At 32.4% G+C, this 20712-nt stretch overlaps 1 protein-coding gene across 1 annotated transcript in view; it reads right to left on the reverse strand.

Moving 5' to 3' along the window:
- Positions 1-695: 695 nt before the first annotated feature.
- The window catches only part of LOC114328230 (cytochrome P450 4C1-like), a 31226-nt gene continuing 11209 nt past the window's right edge, over positions 696-20712 (reverse strand). The window contains exons 2-11 of the mRNA XM_028277013.2: positions 16821-17018; positions 15234-15419; positions 14847-14916; positions 12056-12182; positions 7006-7072; positions 6277-6377; positions 4231-4299; positions 3965-4130; positions 1318-1497; positions 696-1027 (exon numbers count right to left, since the gene is read on the reverse strand). Coding sequence (XP_028132814.2) covers positions 855-1027; positions 1318-1497; positions 3965-4130; positions 4231-4299; positions 6277-6377; positions 7006-7072; positions 12056-12182; positions 14847-14916; positions 15234-15419; positions 16821-17018 — 1337 coding nt within the window. The 3' untranslated portion in view covers positions 696-854. The remainder of the gene's footprint in view (positions 1028-1317; positions 1498-3964; positions 4131-4230; positions 4300-6276; positions 6378-7005; positions 7073-12055; positions 12183-14846; positions 14917-15233; positions 15420-16820; positions 17019-20712) is intronic.

The raw sequence follows: 20712 nt of genomic DNA on the forward strand, positions 1-20712 counted from the left end.
AATGATTAGTTTTCGAGATATTTGAAATTAAAAATGAAGCAACACAATACATTAATCAAAATAACCGTGTCGTTTCATTTTTAACTTCCAAAGTAACTCTCGAAAATCTCGAAAACTAATGACTTTATTACGAATGGAGGGTATACTATTTTCATAGAAAGTATTGGAGAATCCAAAAATTGAACTAAAATAGCAATTTCGCCAGTGGCGTAGAATTTGGAAAGGGTCAACCATTCACTTTCCCTCGTCGTACTCCTCTGGTAATAGCCGGAAACGTTTGTTTAACATAATTTAGAAGATATAAAGTACCTATACTTCCTGCTAAGTATGAAAAGGATACGTCGAATAGTTTTAAAATGCTGAGCAAAAATAGTTTTTAAATTTTTAGATAAAACACCCTGTAATTCAGTAAGGAACCACATTGTATTTAGGTGTTTTAGGTTAAATCTTCGTATTTTGTGTTAAGGTTTCTCCAGTTACTATATGGACGATTATTAATGAAACACCCTGTATAATATGCCAAAAAATCATAATTTAAAAAGTAAAATCGACCTGCTTAGGATTTGTTTTCAAAATCGCTCATTCGCAAAATAAAGAATTTATTCCATGTGGCTTTGACACACTGTATGTAAATTATAAAATCTTTAAAAAAGAGTCTGTTGAAATTTTAATGGATTATACTAAAAATAAACTCATTTCTTGTATCACAAAACTTTATTTTACAAACTTTTCAACCTTTTTTTCACTTAAACCTTTTTAAGTGGTTAAGTTTTAAGTTGGTATTCAAATATTCGAATGTCGTTTGATTACTGTCGGGAACGGAATATTAAAAATTAAGTTTAATCTGGATAATTTTATTTTTCTTCTATCCTTCTCTCAAATCTAACTTTATCGCCTAGAGCAAACGAAAATACTGGTCCAAATGTCAAATCAATATCTTCTATGGTATTGTAGTGGGTATGTACATGAAATTGTCTGACTGTCATTGCTATAACGGTTTTTAAAGTCATCATTCCAAATTGATGACCTAAAAATAAAATAAAATTTAAATGGGGATAATAATGTACAAGAGGAAGAATCAGCTAAATGTGGTAAAATGAGTGGCGCACACAATATTAAAGCTACAAAACAGCTGATATGAATGCCATATACGGTCTAGGTAACCATTAGACCTTTTCGGCGATAATGGTTAAATGTAGTATATTTTGGAGTTCGATAACTTATGGACGGTTTATCCGATTTTGATCACTAAACATGAGTTTAAAAGGTATAGATAAGTAGTATCTGCTGATGTTAGAATCAAATTACAATACTTACCTATACAATTTCTAGGGCCAAATGAAAATGGAATAAAAGTACATGGATGTCTTGTGTTAAGTTTTTCTGGTAAAAACCTGTCAGGATCAAATTTAAGCGGTTCATCCCAATACTCAGAATTTCGGTGAATAAATAGAGGCATTATAGTTGCAGAACTACCTTCAGGCAGAACTACATCACCTAAAAAAATTTAAATTTATGTAAAAGTTATTCAGTTAGAATTTAGAAGATCTGTTATGTTTTTCTACTGAATGAATACGAAGGACCTATAACGTTTCAGAACCAGAACTATACCATATCTGTAACAACTAGAAAATTCAGTTACTCTAATAGCCCAATAAATGACCGTTTTGGAGTGTAATTTCCAGGGGCAACTCCGAATTGCATGAAAATTTGGATTTAGGTTCTACTTACCCTCCAATTCAAAGTTGAATTTGTGCCGTTGGTTGCTTTTACTTGGGGGGTGACATTTACCCTTCTCTGGGGGTGAAAAACGCGTGTTTAAAATAAAGCCGGAAATGGATAAATTTACTTATTTTAAGCACCTTTTGTTCTATAAAGTTTTTTACGTAAGTCAATACTTTTCGAGTTATTCGCGATTTAAAATGTTGATTTTTCGACAAAAAAACTACGTTTTCAGACCGTTTATCCCAAATAACTCAAAAAGTAAATATTTTATCGAAAAAAATATTTTTAGCAAAAATGTAGCTTATAAAAAAACAAAAAAATGGTGTACCAAGAATGTCTACAAATTGAGTAGAAGCAACGTTGTAGCCCATGAAAAATACGTTCTTATTCGTCTAATTCCAAATCGAATAATTTAACGCGAAATCACCGAAGAAAGAAGCGTTTTTCGGGAAAACCTTATTAACATTTTTAAAGTATCGAAAAAAAACTTATTATTTGTTTTTTACAAAAATTTACAACATCAAAAATAAACGAGTTACACTGAAAAAAAGTTGGCACCATTTTTTTTTTGGTAAAAAAAATCGTGAAAACCTCCCTCTATTTAGCACCCTAAATGAAATTAATCGTTTGGCCTTACCGTCTATTTTAACTGTACATATGTGTATTGTTTATATGATCTGTAAGTTTGATGGGTTTGAAGTGCTTATTTTTGAAAACATTTGGTTTTATAGTAAAAAAAAATTTCTAAAAATTTTTGAAAAATTTCATTTTTTCAAAATAACTTAAAAAGTATCAGTGATAAGAAAAATCTTAAAGCGTAAAAAAATGTAGGTTTTGCTATTGTAAATATGCTAGTTTCATTTTGATTCTCCGAAGGACAAAAATTGGTTAAGATATGGCTATTCAAAATTTGCATACACTCGTGATTAGTGAGCCATTCAAGCTTTCTCAATTATAACCCTTTCAGAAATAAACACTTTAAACCGGTGAGACTGACAGATCATATACAAAATAGATAGGTAAGTAAATTTTTTGTAAAGCGGTAGCGATTAATTTCATTTGGGGAGCTAAACACGGCGAGATTTTCATGATTTTTTACAAAAAAAAAGAGAGCCAACTTTATTCTGACCGTAACTCGCTTATTTTTAATGCTAAAACTTTTGTTAACAATTAAAACAAAGCTTTTTATAAACATTTTAAAAAAGTTTAAACGGGTTCTTCCCGAAAAGTGCTTAATTTTTCGGTGATTTCACCTTGAAATATTCGATTTGGAATTAGACGAATAAGAACGTATTTTTCATGAGCTACAACTTTGTTTTTATTTGATTGATAGATTTTACTGATTCAACATTTTTTTCGGTTTTCTATAAGCTACACTTTTGCTAAAGATATTTTTCGACAAAATATTTACTTTTTGAGTTATTTGCGAAAAACCGTCTGAAAACATAATGTTTTTGTCGAAAAATTAACATTTTCAATGGCAAATAACTCGAAAACTATTGACTTACTTAAAAAACTATATAGAACAAAAGTTGCTTAAAATCCGTCAATTTATCCATCTCCGGTCTTATCTTGAACGTATGTTTATTCAAACCCGAGAAGGGGTAAATGTCACCCCCCAAGTAAAAGCAACCAACGGCACACTTTCAACTTTGAAGTGGAGGGTAAGTAGAACCTAAATCCAAATTTTCATACAATTCGGAGTTGCCCTTGAAAATTACACGGTATCGCCGAATTTCCCGTTCATTTACTGGGCTATAAATAATAATTTCAGATTAAGACGGTAGCAATCACAGTAGTAAGATATTAGAAAACACTTAAGCGGGTAACTAGAAACTGAGAAAACTAATAAATATTTTTGAAAAATTGAAACGCAGAATGAAAGATTACATTATTACCGAGGGCCGAAAGTCCCTTAAAATAAACAAAAAGTTTCTTTTGAATGAGATATTTGAAATTAAAAATCACACTTAATTTTCTCATTTTTGTTTTACCACTGTAACTTAGTAGAAACATAGTAGAACTTAATAGAAACTTAGTATAAACATTGTAGAAGTTTTCAGGGACTGTCAGCCCTCGGTAATAACGTATTCTTTCATTCTTCGTTTAAAATTTTCAAAAATACTTTTTTGTTTTCTCAGGATTTGAAAATATGAATGCATTTAAATATCATTGTACAAAAATTTTGCTCCTACTCTCTTAGTGTTAAATGGTACATTTTAAGTATTTAAAAACTTACCGAGATCTAAATCTTTGGTTACTAATCTGCTAAATATGAGAGCAGGTGGGAACAATCTCAAAGTTTCTTTGATAACCCTTTCTGTATATTTTAACAATGGCAAGTTATAATCAGTGACTCCACCATCCTGTCCAAGGACAGCTACTGCTTCTTCGTAAACTTTTTCCTAAAAAAATGCAATAATATAGCATCAACATTAATGAAAGAGACACTTTAATGTAAGCAACGTTCAATTGTTTCACTAGAAAATCAATAAATATTTTTACCTGCATATCTGGATACATTGCCAACATGATCAGAACGGAACAGATGGCAATACTAACTGGTTCAGTTGCCTGTAAGGAATTATTTTAGTAAATGGTACCCCTCTTAAGATAGACAGAATGCCCTTACTCCCAGAATTCAATTGTTAATATTCTTACACAGACTCCAATTTTAATCCTCCATCCCCCTTTCCCCTTCCCCTCAAACTTACCATAAGAAACGTCATTTTTTCTTTTTTATTTTTTTAGATAGGATGCGATCGATTTAAAAATTTGAAAAAGTCGCAGGCATCGTTGAGGCTTTTACAACAATGTTTATTTTTTAGTGTCCCTTTTTAGTAATTTTTGGGAATTTTACTCCATTTTATACACTTCAAAATAGGCCAAATTAAGGTCATATTACAATTTGAAGTAACTTTAAAGTCCAGGAGCGTCATTTGAAATTTTGTTTGGGGGGGGGGCAAGCACTATATATACAATACATTATATATGATGTTATGATGAATATTAATGTATTTTTTGTAAATTTCAGTCATTTTTTAGGGCCAGGGGGGGGGGCAAATGCCCCCCCCTGGACGCCCAAATGACGCCCCTGTTAAAGTCCTTCAGGATATTCAAAAATGGGAGAAACACGTTCACACCCCCCAAAAAAGACTCTCAAAACCCCCCACCTTTTGATTTTTGAAGGAGCGCACCTTATGAAAAAATGTGAAAAAAATTAAAAATATAGTTTTTGATAAAATCCACAAAATAAAAAAAAAAGAATGTGTGTGTACTTTGTACGCACGTAAGAAGTTATACTTCTATTATATGATTTAAACGAAATTAATATACTTTTTATTTATATTTTGTTTAAATATTAAACTAATTTATACTTACTACTTCTCAAACATTTTTATTAGAACAGTGCCAAAAATTAAAATAATAAAAGAATAAAACACACACAAACACATTAAACAAGTCACAAATGATGTCTGAACATTAATTGTCGAAAATTTTTTTAACTAAATACGTATTTTCTGGAAATACAATTATATAATAAATATACTTACAATCATAAAATGTATTAAAAAAAAACAAAAAAGAAAGTTTCTATTGGGACTCGAACCAGCGCTGATAAGAGCGGTTGGTATTGGAATTCATTCGCCTTCTCCGCTTAGCCACGGACACTATGTGTCATTATTTACGAAGATCGACTAACTAAACGGATTAAACTTGTGATATTTTGATATTTTGAAAACTGATCAAATTATTTTAATTTTGAATTGAAATGATTTAGAATTGAAAAAATACAACAAAACATAGAGTAAAAAAACAATATATTAGGTGAATATTGATAGAAATTTTGATGGTAATCAAATTATATAAATAAAAGTATTACATACTATGTATTTTGGCAGATCAAATAGGTAGGTTTATACCCATGATACATTAACAATTATTACATACCTGTTGCTTTTAAAAACTATTTAAAAGTCACTACAATATTATAAACTTTTTTGTTTCTGTCCTCACAACAATAAAACTAATATATTATACATTTGTTTACCTTTACCTTTACCTCCAAACCACAGCTGCCATATCGGATAATTTTTGACATGTCATTTGAACATCCAATCAGAACAAACTTATAATGCGCATGCGCCGGGCTGATAGGTTTTAACATATAAAAAAATCACCCTCTATCGCCGGTAAAGAAGTATAACTTCAACAAAAAATTAGTCATCTCCAAAGCAAGTTATATGCTTTTTTCAAAAAAAAATGCATTTTGAGATTATTTACTCAACATAAAGGTCTCTAAAATTAGACGTGTTTTGTAAAAGCTTTAATTATGCGTGTGAATTTTTTAAAATTTTAAATTATAGCATTCCACCTAAAAAAATTAAAACGAAAATATGACCTTTTGGGTGGTGGGGGAGGGGGAAAGAAGAGGGGAGATGGAAAAGATGGTGATGGAAAGTAATAAAAACAAAATGAAAAAAAGAGCGTGAGGGCATTTTGCTTATCTTAACGGGGGATACTCTTTGGCATAAAAAGATCAATACGTACAGCTGCTAAAAAAGTTTCGGCCTGGGATGCAATTTCATCTTCAGTAAAATTATTGTCTTGGAAAAGAGTGTCCAGAAAATGAGTTATTGTTTCAGGCTTTTCTGTAAGAAAAAAAAGTTTGTTTAATGTGTAATAGCTATTTGTATAACAAGGGAGGAAAGTGCTACTTTTCCTCCCGAGAATGAAGTTTACTGCCCGACGCGTAGCGGAGGGCAGTAATCATTCAAGGGAGGAAAAGGCACTTTACTCCCATGTTATACATATGGTTTTTCCACCTTCCTCAAATAACAAGTAATTTTTTCATTTTTACTTAATTTATTTATGTAACTAACCAACAAAATTTATTAGAACTAAAACTAACAAGTACGTACAATATAACTGTCAACTGTCAAATATAAGTCAAATTAATAATGTAAACATTGTTAAATCAAAATAACAATTTACTGTTTTTTACCATTCTGCAAAATACAGAGAGTGTTTTATAAATAAACGTTAAAATGTATAGAAACTTACGTAATAGAAAATAGATATTGTACAGGGCGTCAATAAGTTACATTTCATGAATGAAATACCATGACGTCACTTTTACTTTTCCTCCCTAGGGAGGAAAAATATTTTCCTCCCTAGGGAGGAAAAGTACAACTTTGCTCCCTACAATCAGGTACGGAAAAGTATACTTTCGGTAGAGGTAGGTGGAAAAATAATTTTGCTAAAAGATGTAAATATTACCTGTAAAGCTCTCGGTATGTGTATATTGATTAATTCGGTTATGTTCCGATTTCCTCATTTGAATATACTTAAATAATAAAAGAATATTTAAATAATTGATGGATTCGACCGTTACTTGATGGAAGTTCATTTTATCTAACAATAAAGCACTGAAAACGTTTGTTTTCTATCCTTTCACAAAATTTATTATAACTATGTGACTACAGCTGTTTCGGCAGGGTGCCTATCTCAAGTGATTTAGTTTACTATGGGTTTGCCTTTTTAGAGTCTTTAACTGAAGAGGTTGAGGAGTGGGAAACTGTTTGTCTCGAGTTGGTATAAGATATAATTCCTACACGTATAATTCTAAATGACCAACTCGAGACAAACAGCTCCCCACTCCTCAACCCCTTCAGTTAAAGACTTTAAAAAGGCAAACACATAGTAAACTAAATCACTTGAGAAAGGCACTCTGCCGAAACAGCTGTAGTCACATAGTTGTAATAAATTTTGTGGAAGTATAGAAAACAAACGTTTTCAGTGCTTTATTGTTAGAGAATATTTAAACTTCAAAAGATGTTACACTTAATTTGAAATTGAGTGGTAGCAAAATTTTTATAGCAAAAGATGATTTTTTTATGATGTTGATATTTATATTTGCTTTAGTTTGTTGAATGAAAATATAATAATAATAATAGTATCTCGTTTTTACCGCTAACGCAGCTTTGGGATTATAGCAAGGTAGTCTGATATCTCCAATGCCTACAGTATACAGGAAGGTAACATAGCCAATGCTACGCTTCAACCGCCTATTATTACCCCTGGTTTTACCCAAGGTTCTCATTTTATTCAAACTTTTTTAAAAATATCTATTTGTTTTCACCGGAGCTGGGTTCGATCCCCGGCCTACCTACATGGAAGTAGTGTTACCCAAAATCGGTCTGGGCTTGCAGTCTTCGTCTTGTTCTTGCATTCTCGCAAGACCAAGTCCAAGACCGCCTAATTTTAGCAAGACCAAGACCAAGACTGACCGTGCAACATTTGAGCAAGAACAAGACTCACCCTGAGAGACTCTTGCGTCTTGCAATTAGGACCGAGTGTCCTTTTAGGGAGTATACTACACACCGGCAAAATTAACCGAACACCTTAAAAATGGGACATGTTTGATGTCTCGAATTTCTTAAACCACTAGTCCGATTTGAGTGATTCTTTTAATATGTCATAGCCCTATTATTTAAGAATACCGTTGTAATAATATTGTTGCTAGACAGGTAAATATCATTTTATACCGGGTGTACCAATCATGATGTGTTTTTTTCTTAAAGTTTGGAACACCCTGTGGAATATTCTAGCATATATAAAATATTAAAATTAATACTCGACTGTAGACTTAGGCTTTCTTAACATTTTCCTTTTTGATTCATTTACTTATGTGAGATATTAAAAAAGTTGTGTGCGTTAACATCTATCCATGTTTTTCATCAATAAATCCTCATAGTAGGGGAGGAAAGTATACTAAATTTGCAGTTACTCGAGCGTTATGGGGACCTATTGGATTGTAAAGAGTATGTGCTAAAATCAGAAAAAGGTTAAGTTAAGTTTTCCATAAAGGGACTTTTCATTTTTTAATTTAATTTTCCATTTGAAACAATCATTTTTCTCCGATTATAGCGCTATCTATCCATAATTCGATAAAATGTGTCGAATAAAAGTTGCTTATTTTTACGTAAAGAATCCAAATCTGCAATAAAGGTTGGGGGCTCCTATGTAAGATTTTAAATTAAATCCCCCATCCCACCTCCGTGGGGGCTCGTGACACCCCACGGAGCGGGGTGGGGGTCAATTAAAAATTTTAAATACGAACCCTGCTAAACTGCAAAATACACCCAATCGATATTTTTCAAAAATCTATCGAATGGCACCAAACATGACCCCCCACGGAGGTGGGGTGGGGGTTACTTTAAAATCTTAAATAGGAGCCCCCAATTTTTATTGCAGATTTGGATCCTTGACGTAAAAATAAGCAACTTTTATTCGCAACATTTTTTCCAATTATGGATAGATGGCGCTATATTCGGAAAAAACGTTTGGTGGAAATGGAAAATTAAATTAAAAAATGGAGAGTCCCACACTTTATGGAAAATTTAACTTAACTTTTTTTGGTTTTAGCACCCACTCTTCACAATCCAATAGGTCCCCATAACGCTCGAGTAACTGCAAATTTAGCATACTTTCCTCCCCTACTATGAGAATTTATTGATAAAAAACATGGCTAGTTGTTAAAGCACATAACTTTTTTATTTTCCAACACAAGCAAATGAATCAAAAAAGAAAATGTTAAGAAAGCCTAAGTCTACAATCGAGTTTTAACTTTAATATTTTATATATTCTAGAATATTCCACAGGGTGTTCCGAACTTTAAGAAAAAAACACAGTATGATTGTAACACCCGGTATAAAATGACATGTACCTTTCTAGCAACAATATTGTTACACCGATATTCTTAACGAATAAGGCTATAACATACTAAAAGAATCACTCAAATCGGACAACAGGTTTAGGAAATTCGAGACATCAAACATGTCCCATTTTTAAGGTGTTCGGCTAATTTTGCCGGTGTGTGTAGTTCGGGTATAAGCTTAGATGCATAGAGACTCTATGAGAGGTGAAAAAAATATGTAACAAAAATTTGGAAAATGAACTCATGCGCATTACTAACAATACCCGAAGCATACATAGAGAATCAAAATATCCATTAAAAGAATACTTAACACATTTTATACGTATTGCGAGGTCATAAGTATATTGTAACAATAAAACATTTTGTACAAACTTAAAGATAAATTCTCTATTTTCATGCTTTTTTAAATTACTTTAAACATTGTAGTATTAGTGTTATTCAAAAGTAATGAGGCAAATTATTAACACATAATTCCGGCTACCCTATAAACACAATACCGACATATTTAAAGTAACGAAGGATTGTAGGGTATTGGATTAGGGAAAGTAACAATACCCTATTTAGGGTATTGGATAGTAACGAATATAAAAAATTGTATTACTTTGTATTAATTCTTGATCAAAAAGAATTATATGAAGATAAATTACCGAACTAGAACTAGAACTAGAACTAGAACTAGAACTAGTTCTAGTTTTTATCGATTTTCATAAAGCCTTTGATACAGTTGAACTTAGCAAAATATTACAGGCGCTTAAAGAATGCAGGCTAGATTATAGGTATACAAAATTATTACACAAAATATACTTACAGGCAACAACCACTGTCAAATTACATACTAACAGTAATCGCATAAAAATAGAACGGGGGGTTAGACAAGGAGACCCAATGTCACCTAAACTTTTTAATACGGTCTTAGAACATGCTTTCAAGAGTTTGGATTGGATGACAAAGGGAATAAAAATAGATGGAGAATACCTAAACAACTTACGTTTCGCCGATGATATAGTCATAGTAGCTGAGGATCTAGGTATGGCAAGAGAGATGGTACAAGAACTCGTTGTAGCTACAGAAAATGTTGGTTTAAATATAAACATCTCAAAAACAAAAATAATGACAAATTTGGTACCCAACCAGAACATCAGTATTGCTGGGAAGGAAATAGAACTCGTAGATAGATATAAATACCTGGGACATGAAATTACGATTGGCAGGGATAACCAGACTCATGAGCTGAAGAGAAGAATCGGTCTTGGGTGGGCAGCATTTGGAAAACTGAGAGAAACTTTTAAAAGTGAGTTACCCACATGTCTAAAGAGAAAGGTATTCGATCAGTGCGTCCTCCCAGTCTTGACGTACGGATCAGAAACACTTACCTTAACTAAAGCCTCGGCTACCAAACTAAGAGTCACGCAGAGAAGAATGGAGCGGTCAATGTTAGGAATAACTCTGCGAGACAAAATCAGAAACAAAGAAATCAGGAGAAGAACAAAGGTGACTGACGTCATCGAGAGGATAGCCAGGTTGAAGTGGAGATGGGCAGGACACGTAGCCAGAATGACAGATGGGCGATGGACGAAGAGGTTATTGGAATGGAGGCCAAGAGAAGACAAGAGAAGCGTCGGTCGACCGCCTACAAGATGGACTGACGACTTAAGAAAGGTAAATAAAAACTGGATGAGGGCGGCGCAGGATAGATGGGGTTGGAAACGAGGGGAGGAGGCCTATGTTCAGCAGTGGACTTTTGAGGCTGGATGATGAAATTACCGAACAGTACCTAATGTCAAAACAATTGCGTAATGTTCTGTAATTTAATTTGTATTGTATTCTATTTTTTATTTAAATAAATGGCAAATTGTATAACTCTTTTATTCCATTTTATATGTGGTGAGGGTCGATCAATCCCTTTCTAGACATATAGTGTTCTTTGAAATATAGTCAGCTTTATGTCATTAATTTGGTTTTTTGTATTTTAACCATGTTTTAGCACATATAAGCTTATTAAATGCAAACGTTTATTAAGAAACAGACTGACTCCTGTGGGCCATGGTATATAGCTCAGTTAGTTAGAGCATAGGCACGGATCGCTTACATCGTGGATCACACCTTACCCAATGTCAGTTTAGACATTTATTAATTTTGTTGGTCATTACTATGGATATTAATTAAAGAGTTAGGTTAAATAAAGATTAAAATGTACCTACTCTGTTACAGTGCACATATTCTAAAGGTGCCGGTGGGGGATGGCCTCTATGCGCAGTATTATAGTTGGTGTATGAGATATAAAGTATTCGAAATCATGAAATAACAAATAATATCAAATTTGATAGTTCATAATTTCGAATATTTTAATAACGCTTAATAAATGGCAATAGGCTAATAGATAACTGCGAGACTTGCAAGTCTCTTGCTGCAAGACCAAGACCAAGATCAAGACCAAGAGCGCAATACCAAGACCAAGACCAGGTGTATTAGCGCAAGACCAAGACTGTCTAAGTCTCGCCTTGGTCTTGCATTTGAGCAACACTACATGGAAATCAGACATCATACCGCTTGAGCTATCCGGCCCGCCTAAATGAATATATGAAAATAAAAATATGTTTAATGACTTACCGATTTTGTAACTTTGTGCATTAAATTAACGTACTTATCAAATTCCTTCTTCAACGTAGTTAAACTCCACAAAGCGTTTATGTGGTAAAATATGTTTAAGTACTTTGCCGATCCTATCTTAGTAATGCTGAAAGAGATTAAACATTTTATCAAAAACAAACATAGGATATCGTAAATATATATAAAATTAAGTCAGCAAATCATAGATTTTTTAATATAAAGCAACTACTCCCAATGAAGACTGCGTTTTTATTCCAAGAGATGAATTAAGGCTATGAGAGCAAGAGTGGGCTAACCCCAAATATTGAATAATGAATTTACATGAACCAAGAATATATGCGTTTCCTTGAAAAATTATAAAATTAAAATATGATGCCAAAAGGCAATCATTGTTTACAAATCATTAAATAATAACCAAAAACTCAAAGATCGTGCAGTATATTTAACAAAAATATAAAAAAAATTGTGGATTAGACCGCTTTTGCATCAGAGTGCCCTTAAAATTTTTTATATGAATGTGGATTAGACCTGGAGTACAATACAATTAAACAATATTAATGTTGAAAATATGCTTTAATAAAACACAAAGTAACAAAAATACTTAATCTTCATCGTTAATGAACTTTTCTTCTTGCTGTATAGCGGATCTTATTGTTCTGATACTTGTGTAAAATCCATGATGTATTGGAGGTATAAATGAAAGTAATTCCAAAAGATCTTTTTTTTTTGTTGCTTCGGTTGTTGGGAGTCCATCGGGGTAAAGAGAATCTAGATGAAGTATTTTCCTGGATGTCCCCTTTTTGACATCTAGTGAGTAAAAGAGAACATCTGCATTATTGCTGTATTTGTGGTAAATTGTAAATGGATTTGTTTTCTTGTATTGCAATTGTATTCAATCGAAGGTTAGATTGTGTGATACGTACCCTTGATTAGCAGTTAAAACTGGTCTATTCTACAAAGGTTAGCCCACTCTTGCATTCTTTTACGTATTTATGTATTGAACAATTTTGGTCTATTCCACAACTTCGTGGGTTATCCCAATCGCGTTTTAATTTTTTTGTTATTTTCTATAATGCAGAATCACCTTACTGGAGAGATTTATGTTATACGAAAATGTTGGTTAGACTGATTTTGCTTTAAAACTTTAGGTCGTTAGAAGTGATTGCAATCTATAACTCAATCATCAACAAAGTGTTGGTTAGCCCATTCTTAAAACAAATTATAAACAACGGAATAATCGTATGCTTCCTTTGCTGTTTCATAACTGTTTTGCAAATGGTTGGAAAAGGATTTTAAAGCATTCATTTTCAAGACCTTTGAAATACGCATTATAAATATTTTGTAAAATTATAATATAATAAACAATTTCTGAGAAATATTAATTTGTTTATAACTATTTTTTTAACATTTAAAGATTGTTCAAAAAAATGAAAAATTTATATTTTGTCGACAAAATATTAAATACGTATCACATCTTTATAATCTTTCTAAGTTTGATCCATGTCTCATGATTATTTTGGTTGTTACTGTGACTGTAAATTGTTAATTAACAATTGAATTGTTGCTAAAATATTCGTTTAATTTTCACTGGCTTCTGCAGTTATAATCTATACCAAGAAAGCTTTTTTTCACCAAGTTATTTAAATATTGATAAATAATTACTTGCCCAAAAAATTTATTTGAAAATTAGAGATTTTGTTGGGAAAACCCGCATTTTCCGAGGAATATTTTCTTCGGAGCAAATCGGGAAAGACATGCCTCTATGTAGAATTAAATTGGAGCGAATTTTTATTTGAGTGTTTTTGGTGTAAAGTTAAAATATTTGGAGTTATAGACCAATAATTGAAAAAAACACGATTTGGGGGCGCCATTTTGTTAATAAAGAAAGTAGCACACTATCTGCGTACTTTGCATACCTATGATATTAATATATAGGATCATAATATTCGATTCCAGCAATAAAATTGCTGGTAAATAACCTTTCTTTATACTTTACTAATTAGACCAGCGTATTATAACTATTTTCTTTTTCAAAATTTAAAGATTATGCAAAAAAACGAAAAATTTATATTTTGTCGATAAAATATTAAATAAGCACATCATCTTTATTATCTTTATAAGTTTGATCAATGTATCATGATTATTTTGGTTATTATTGCGATCGTAAATTGTTAATTAACAATTGAATTGTTGCTAAAATATTCGTTTAATTTTCATCGGCTTCTGGAATTACAATCTATACCAAGAAAGCTTTGATGTTACTAAGTTATTTAATTATTGATTAATAATTACTTACCTAAAACTATTTGAAAAGGGAAAACCGGGAAAAACATATTTCTATGCAGAGTTTAATTGCGGTGAATTTTTATTTGGGTGTTTTTGTTGTAAAGTTAAAATCTTCGGAGTTATAGAGCAATAATTGAAAAAAACACGATTTTTGGGCGTCATTTTTTTTATAAAAAAAGTAGCACACTATCTGCGGACTTTGCATACCTACATTATTAATATATAGGATCTTATAATTCGATTCCAGCAATAAAATTGCTGGTAAATAACTTTTCCATGAATTTTGCTAATTAGCCCAGAGTATTATAATACAAAAAGGAATATGATAGGTGAAACCAGATTGTTTTTGGTGCATATTCAAATCGGTGTATTCACTTTCTGTGAAAATATCAAGTAAATTGATGCAGTAGGATGGAATTCGGAGCCAAAGATCCTCATTGACTGCAATAATATGAGATCTATTAAAATGTAACAAATCTATTAATCATTTTGAATTATTTCTTACCATTTTAGACAATATCCTAGATCTATATTCTCTATATGTTTAGGAACATTTTGAGCGCACATGCTTGTACCTTAAACAAAAATATTGACAAATATGTAACAGAAACAAATATATGTATATACAGTGATAAGCGCGGTAATAACCGGCAAAATAACGCGAAAGATTGAAAACACATTAAAAGGTGAGAAATTTAGGGATAGAAAACTATAAATTTACATTTGTTGATTGTTTTCCACTTCTAGACCTCTCAGAGGGGTATGTCAACTAAAACTGCCACTGTCGCAGTGATAGTTGCCAAACTCGTCTGATGCGTCTAAACTATACGTCTAATAAATTTGTAGATCCCAAAATACTTATTATTAAAACATTTTTAAACAAAATACTTACGAATAAAAGTGTCTGTTGAGTACTTAGCTGCAAGAAGAGTCAAATCTAGATCGGATTCTCCAATATGATTGTCCAAATATTGTACAAATTCTAAACCACATTCCGAAAACTTGTTTATATACCTATTTAGTACCAGCTTATTCATTGTAGGACCTAAGAGTTTTCTTTCTTTCTTCCAAATTCTATCTAAAAGTAATTACTGATATAATACATTTCAGTACAGCGTATTAGAAAACGTTTTATTAATTTTATAATAAAATAAAAAAAATTAATTCTGCAGGAAAAACGTATGGCTTGAAGATAAATGATGGAAAAACTAAATGCATGGCAATAAGAAAGAGTGCACTTTTAAGGGTCAAACTACAAGTAGAGAATGCCCTAATTGAGCAAGTGAAAACATTCAAATACTTGGGAATGATGAAGAATAACCAATAGGATCCTCGACAAAGAAACAGCACTCGCTCGAACTCCCTCCTCTATTTAGTCTCCGACTCGATACAAACAATATCAATTTTTATAATTCCAAGATTTTTTCTCTCAGCTCGATATCTTGCGCAAAATTGATACAAACCGGCTACTCGTTCCAGACAGAAAACTGGAATCTCTTCGGACACTAGGAGATTGTACTTCTCGACTCGATCACGATTTCGTCTCAAACAGGAATCTGCTTACACGGCCACCAAATTCACCACTTTACACAAAATTACTATTTTTTGAACTGGACTGCTCCCTTTCAATCTAAATTACACAGTAAATCTTTTTCCTTCATCAATCTGAGACTCAACCACTCTGTTCTCCCTTCATCAAACTCTTCGCCAATCACAAGCATTCTCTCTACACATTACATCCCTACTTTCATTTCTTAAGAACAAATAGTGTTGTGTACAAATTTTCTGTCTTGTCAAATTTCCAGGAGATATTAAAATTAAAATGTTTTCTTATATCCCAGAAAAATCCTATATTTTAAAACTAAGTAAAATTGTTTACCGTCGATTTCTTTCTAGGAAATCATTTAGAAACATTCTATTGTCTATTCCAAAGCGGCATATTAACTTTCTAAAACCGACCGTAATTTAGTTCATTGTTTGAATTGCTTAAATCCGTACGTAGAATCTTTATCACTAACGTTTTTCACTTTCCACGAAAACACTGCTTACGGCTAAATCATATATCTACAAATTTTGGCTATATACAGGGCGATGAAAATTTATGATCTCGTGGTCTTTGACATAAAATGAATTCTCTAAATCTTCCCCATAAAAATGATTTAACAATACATTATAAATCTACCAGTACAATTAAAAAAAAATTAACAAAATTAGCTGTTGTTGTTCGTAAAAGTTATTGATGGATCCCTGAAATTACATAGATATTAAAATTAAGACAATCGCAAGTATCAGTACTTACAAGTAACATATATTGGCACTTAACCCATATGAGTCTTTATACCCTAACTGATTGTTAGGTTTAGAATAATTAACTTTACTTGAGATAATTCGCCAATGCACTATGTATGTAGGTGCACGGCACCATGAGAAGAAGAAGGAGATTGAACTGAGTTCTATATACCAAACATTTCTAACTTACCAGGATTTGTGAAGATTCCTGGACCAAGCACAGCTGAGTAATTTTCATAGAAATAATCCTTTTCAACCGTTTCTGGACTAGTTAAGATTTTCTCGATATATTTTGGGTCTTTTATTATAAAATGCAGCTTATGTCCTATCCACACTTTCACTATTTTTTTATATCTGCTTTGGATCAACTCTGCTTTCTTTAGAAAACCTAAAATCAAGCAAATATTAATTATAAAAAAAATAAATCCTATTTATTAATACAATACAAAAATTATTTGGGCTTTTCTTCTTCCTCGTTTTACGAGAGATGTCGCTGTTTTTGCATCTCAAAGGTGGAATTATTGCTTCGCGGTGATTTTCCTTAAATAGGCAGGATGTTGATATTTGGTTTAGAGTTGTGACTGCATAGCTCCACCGAGGACGCCTAAGATAAAGAAATAGCTATATGGAGATGGTGGTCCAATTCTGAATCAAATAAAAACAGAAACTGCTTTTTCCTTTTACAAAAATTATTATCGATATTATCATACAGTTTCTTAAAGACTCTAAAATCAAGATTTAATATGAAACCTTTAATTGTCAAATGTGTGCAGCAACAGGGTTATCAATATTATTATTTCTTTCTAAACACACACACACACGCACACTGGTTTACTACTAGCTCATGGGAGTAAAGAGTAGGGTGTGTGTTGAGTAAATGCCTTGTTACCTAGTAGAGCCCACCTCGTTCTCTTTACAAAAAGACGTTTATTGAATCCGGATCTCTGCGGTTCCTCAGATGAGTACCGATCCCACAAGAATAGAAATTATTTTGATTTTTTCATAAAGAAAAACTTCCCACCCAGCCGGGATTTTTTTTTTTAGTTAGCTTAATGCCTCGACCACTAATGGCCATTCTTCTTCTTCTTCAAATGCGAGTCCACTAATGGATGTTAGCGATCACCTTTTCCATTAACTCTCTGTTTCTTGCAATGCGTATCAGAGATTGTATGTCGTTAATTCCTGTCCATTACCTTATGTTTCGGAGCCAGAACATTTTCTTGCGTCCTATTCCTCTCTTGCCTTTAATTTTACCGTAGATTATAAGTTGAAGGAACTGGTATTTTTCGTTTCGCATGATGTGACCCAAATACGCCGTTTTTCTTTTCTTGATGTTTTCGAAAAGCTGGCGTTCTCGGTTGATTCTTTTAAGGACATCTATGGTATCTTTAGGATACGGCGATAAAGCCACATTTCAAAGGCTTCTAATCTATTTATATCCCTCGTTTTGAGTGTCCAGCCCTCTATGCTATATAGCAGCACCGACTACCGACCACACGTAGCATTTAGTAAACCTTAGTCTCAGTGTAAGGTCGAATTCTGAGCAGGTCAGTACCTTCCTGAATTTTACGAAAGCTTGTCGGGCTTGCTCAATGCGACATTTTACTTCCCTGTCCGATGCCCAGTCTACAAAAACCACGTTCCCAGGTATTTAAATTTGCTCACTCTTTCAATGGACTTAGTATTCAGTGTTATGGTGGAGTTTTTAAATGCATCCAAGTTTTTGCAGATGATCATGAATTTGGTCTTTTTGGTATTAATCTCTAATCCCATTCGCTTACTGTATTCTCTGATTATAGTGACAAGTTGTTGAAGATCTGCTATGTTGTCACAAATTAAGACAGCATCATCAGCATATCGTATGTTGTTGATCCATACTCCATTCACTTTGAATCCCATCTCTGCATCTTCCAAAGGCTCTTGAAATATGGCTTCCGAATAAATGTTAAATAAAAGAGGGGGAAGCACACATCCCTGCCGAACGCCCCTTTTTATATGTATGAGTTTAAATATAGAATTGTCTATTTTTAATTATGCTGCCTGATACTAGTACAAGTTTTCAATGCATCTTCTGTCTTTTTGGTCTATATCAAGCTTCTTGGGGATCTGCATTAACTTGTGATGTTGGACACGATCAAACGCTTTCTCGTAATCTAAAAAGCACGGGAATACGTCCTTCTTCTGATCGTAATAATTTTGGACCAACTGTGGACCTGTATTGGTACTATTGCTTCTCTTGTTCCTAAACCTTGCCTAAACCCAAAATGAGAATCACTGATGTCCCATTCACATTTTTTGTATAATCTTTGATGTAGTATTTTCAAGAACATTTTTAAAGTGTGACTCATCAGGCTAACGAGTCTGTGATCCTCACTTCTTTTTGCATTGAATTTTTTGGGTAGAGGAATAAATGTAGAGAGCAACCACTGTTGAGGATAGTAACCAGTTTCATAAAAATTAAATATTTTATGTAGTTCTGAAATTCTCCTTTCATCCAGTAGTTTGAGTATTTCTCAAGGGATTTCATCTGGTCGAGGTGCCTTATTGTTTTTTGAATATAACATTCCCTTTTCTATTTCCTCTTTAGTGATTGAAGGGCCAGTCAGCTGGTCGTCTGTATAAAATTCACTCATGGGTCTTTCGTCATGAAAGAGCTCCTGGATATAGTTTTCCCATATATGAGTTTTTATTTTTAATGGCCATTGGCATGGTACAATGGATTTTTCCAATCAGGTACCTAGTGTAATGTGTAGTGTGTGTATTGAATAAATGTCTTGTTACTTAGCAAAGTCGACGTCATTGTCTTTGCAAAGAGACGCTAATTGTATCCGAATGTCTGCGGTCCCTCCGGTGAGTACCGATCCCACAAGGATAGAAACTATTTTCATTTATTAATTTTTAATAAACAAAAAATTTTTCACCCAGGTGAGATTCGAACTTTTGTGACCTTTGGGTGATTCGAATTAAAAAAAAATAACAGAAATAACTTTGCGCATATCGCTTGGTCTAATAATTTATTCTAGGTATACTAACATTAATTTACACATAGTTACATAATATGATTACAATTTATTGAAACCTCTGATAATTAAGAAAATGAGTTTCCATGATCTACATTTTCTTTAAATAAGTCCATGATACTGGAATCGAATACCAATGCCATACCGGATTTTTAATTAATTAATTAATGACACGGTCATTTTCTCAGTTCATTGTGATTAGTATACATAATATTATGTAATGTTAAGAAATCGTTCAGCATACTAATTAAGCCTCACTCATCTAGCCGGTTTAGTGAAAAATGCTTCCATCGACATTCCACAATTAATAATAACATGTTATTCTACATCAAAAAGAATTCGACCAAAAAAAATGTTAGACTCCTAAACCCACCCATTACCTAAAAAAAAAAAATTAAAATGGGTTTTTGGTTTTTGGGCGATATCTCCGGTTCTAATAATCGTAGAAACTTCTTTTTCCTTTCATTTTGTAGTGTTTTTAATTTCCTACAACATGGTATTTTTTTTTTAATTTTTGTGTAAATTAAAAAAGCTTTTATCATTTTTGACCTCTTTAAAATTTGTTATATTTTGTCCCGAAAAGATTGGTCATAAATTATACCACAGATTCTGGGGTCAAAAATAGGTTGATTGAACCTCACTTACCTATATACAATAGTGCACACAAAAAAAGTTACAGTCCTTTGAAATTACAAAATGAAAATTGATTTTTTTTCATATATCGAAAACTCCTGCAGGTTTTTTATTGAAAATGGACATGAGGAATTTTTATTACAGCAACATCTTAAAAAAAATTATAGTGAAATTTGTGCACCCCTTAAAAATTTTATGGGGGTTTTGTTCCATTAAACCCCCCCCCAAACTTTTATGTACGTTCCAATTAAATTATTATTGTGGCACCATTAGTTAAACACAATATTTTTAAAACTTTTTTGCCTCTTAGTACTTTTTTGATAAGCCAGTGTTTATCGAGATATTTTGAATATTTGTCGAATCCACCACCTATTTGTATATGGTTCAGTATGATTATAGACACGACCTGTTAATAATCTGAAAATTTAT

This window comes from Diabrotica virgifera, chromosome 5, assembly GCF_917563875.1.
Source record: "Diabrotica virgifera virgifera chromosome 5, PGI_DIABVI_V3a".
Classification (NCBI taxonomy): domain Eukaryota; kingdom Metazoa; phylum Arthropoda; class Insecta; order Coleoptera; family Chrysomelidae; genus Diabrotica; species Diabrotica virgifera.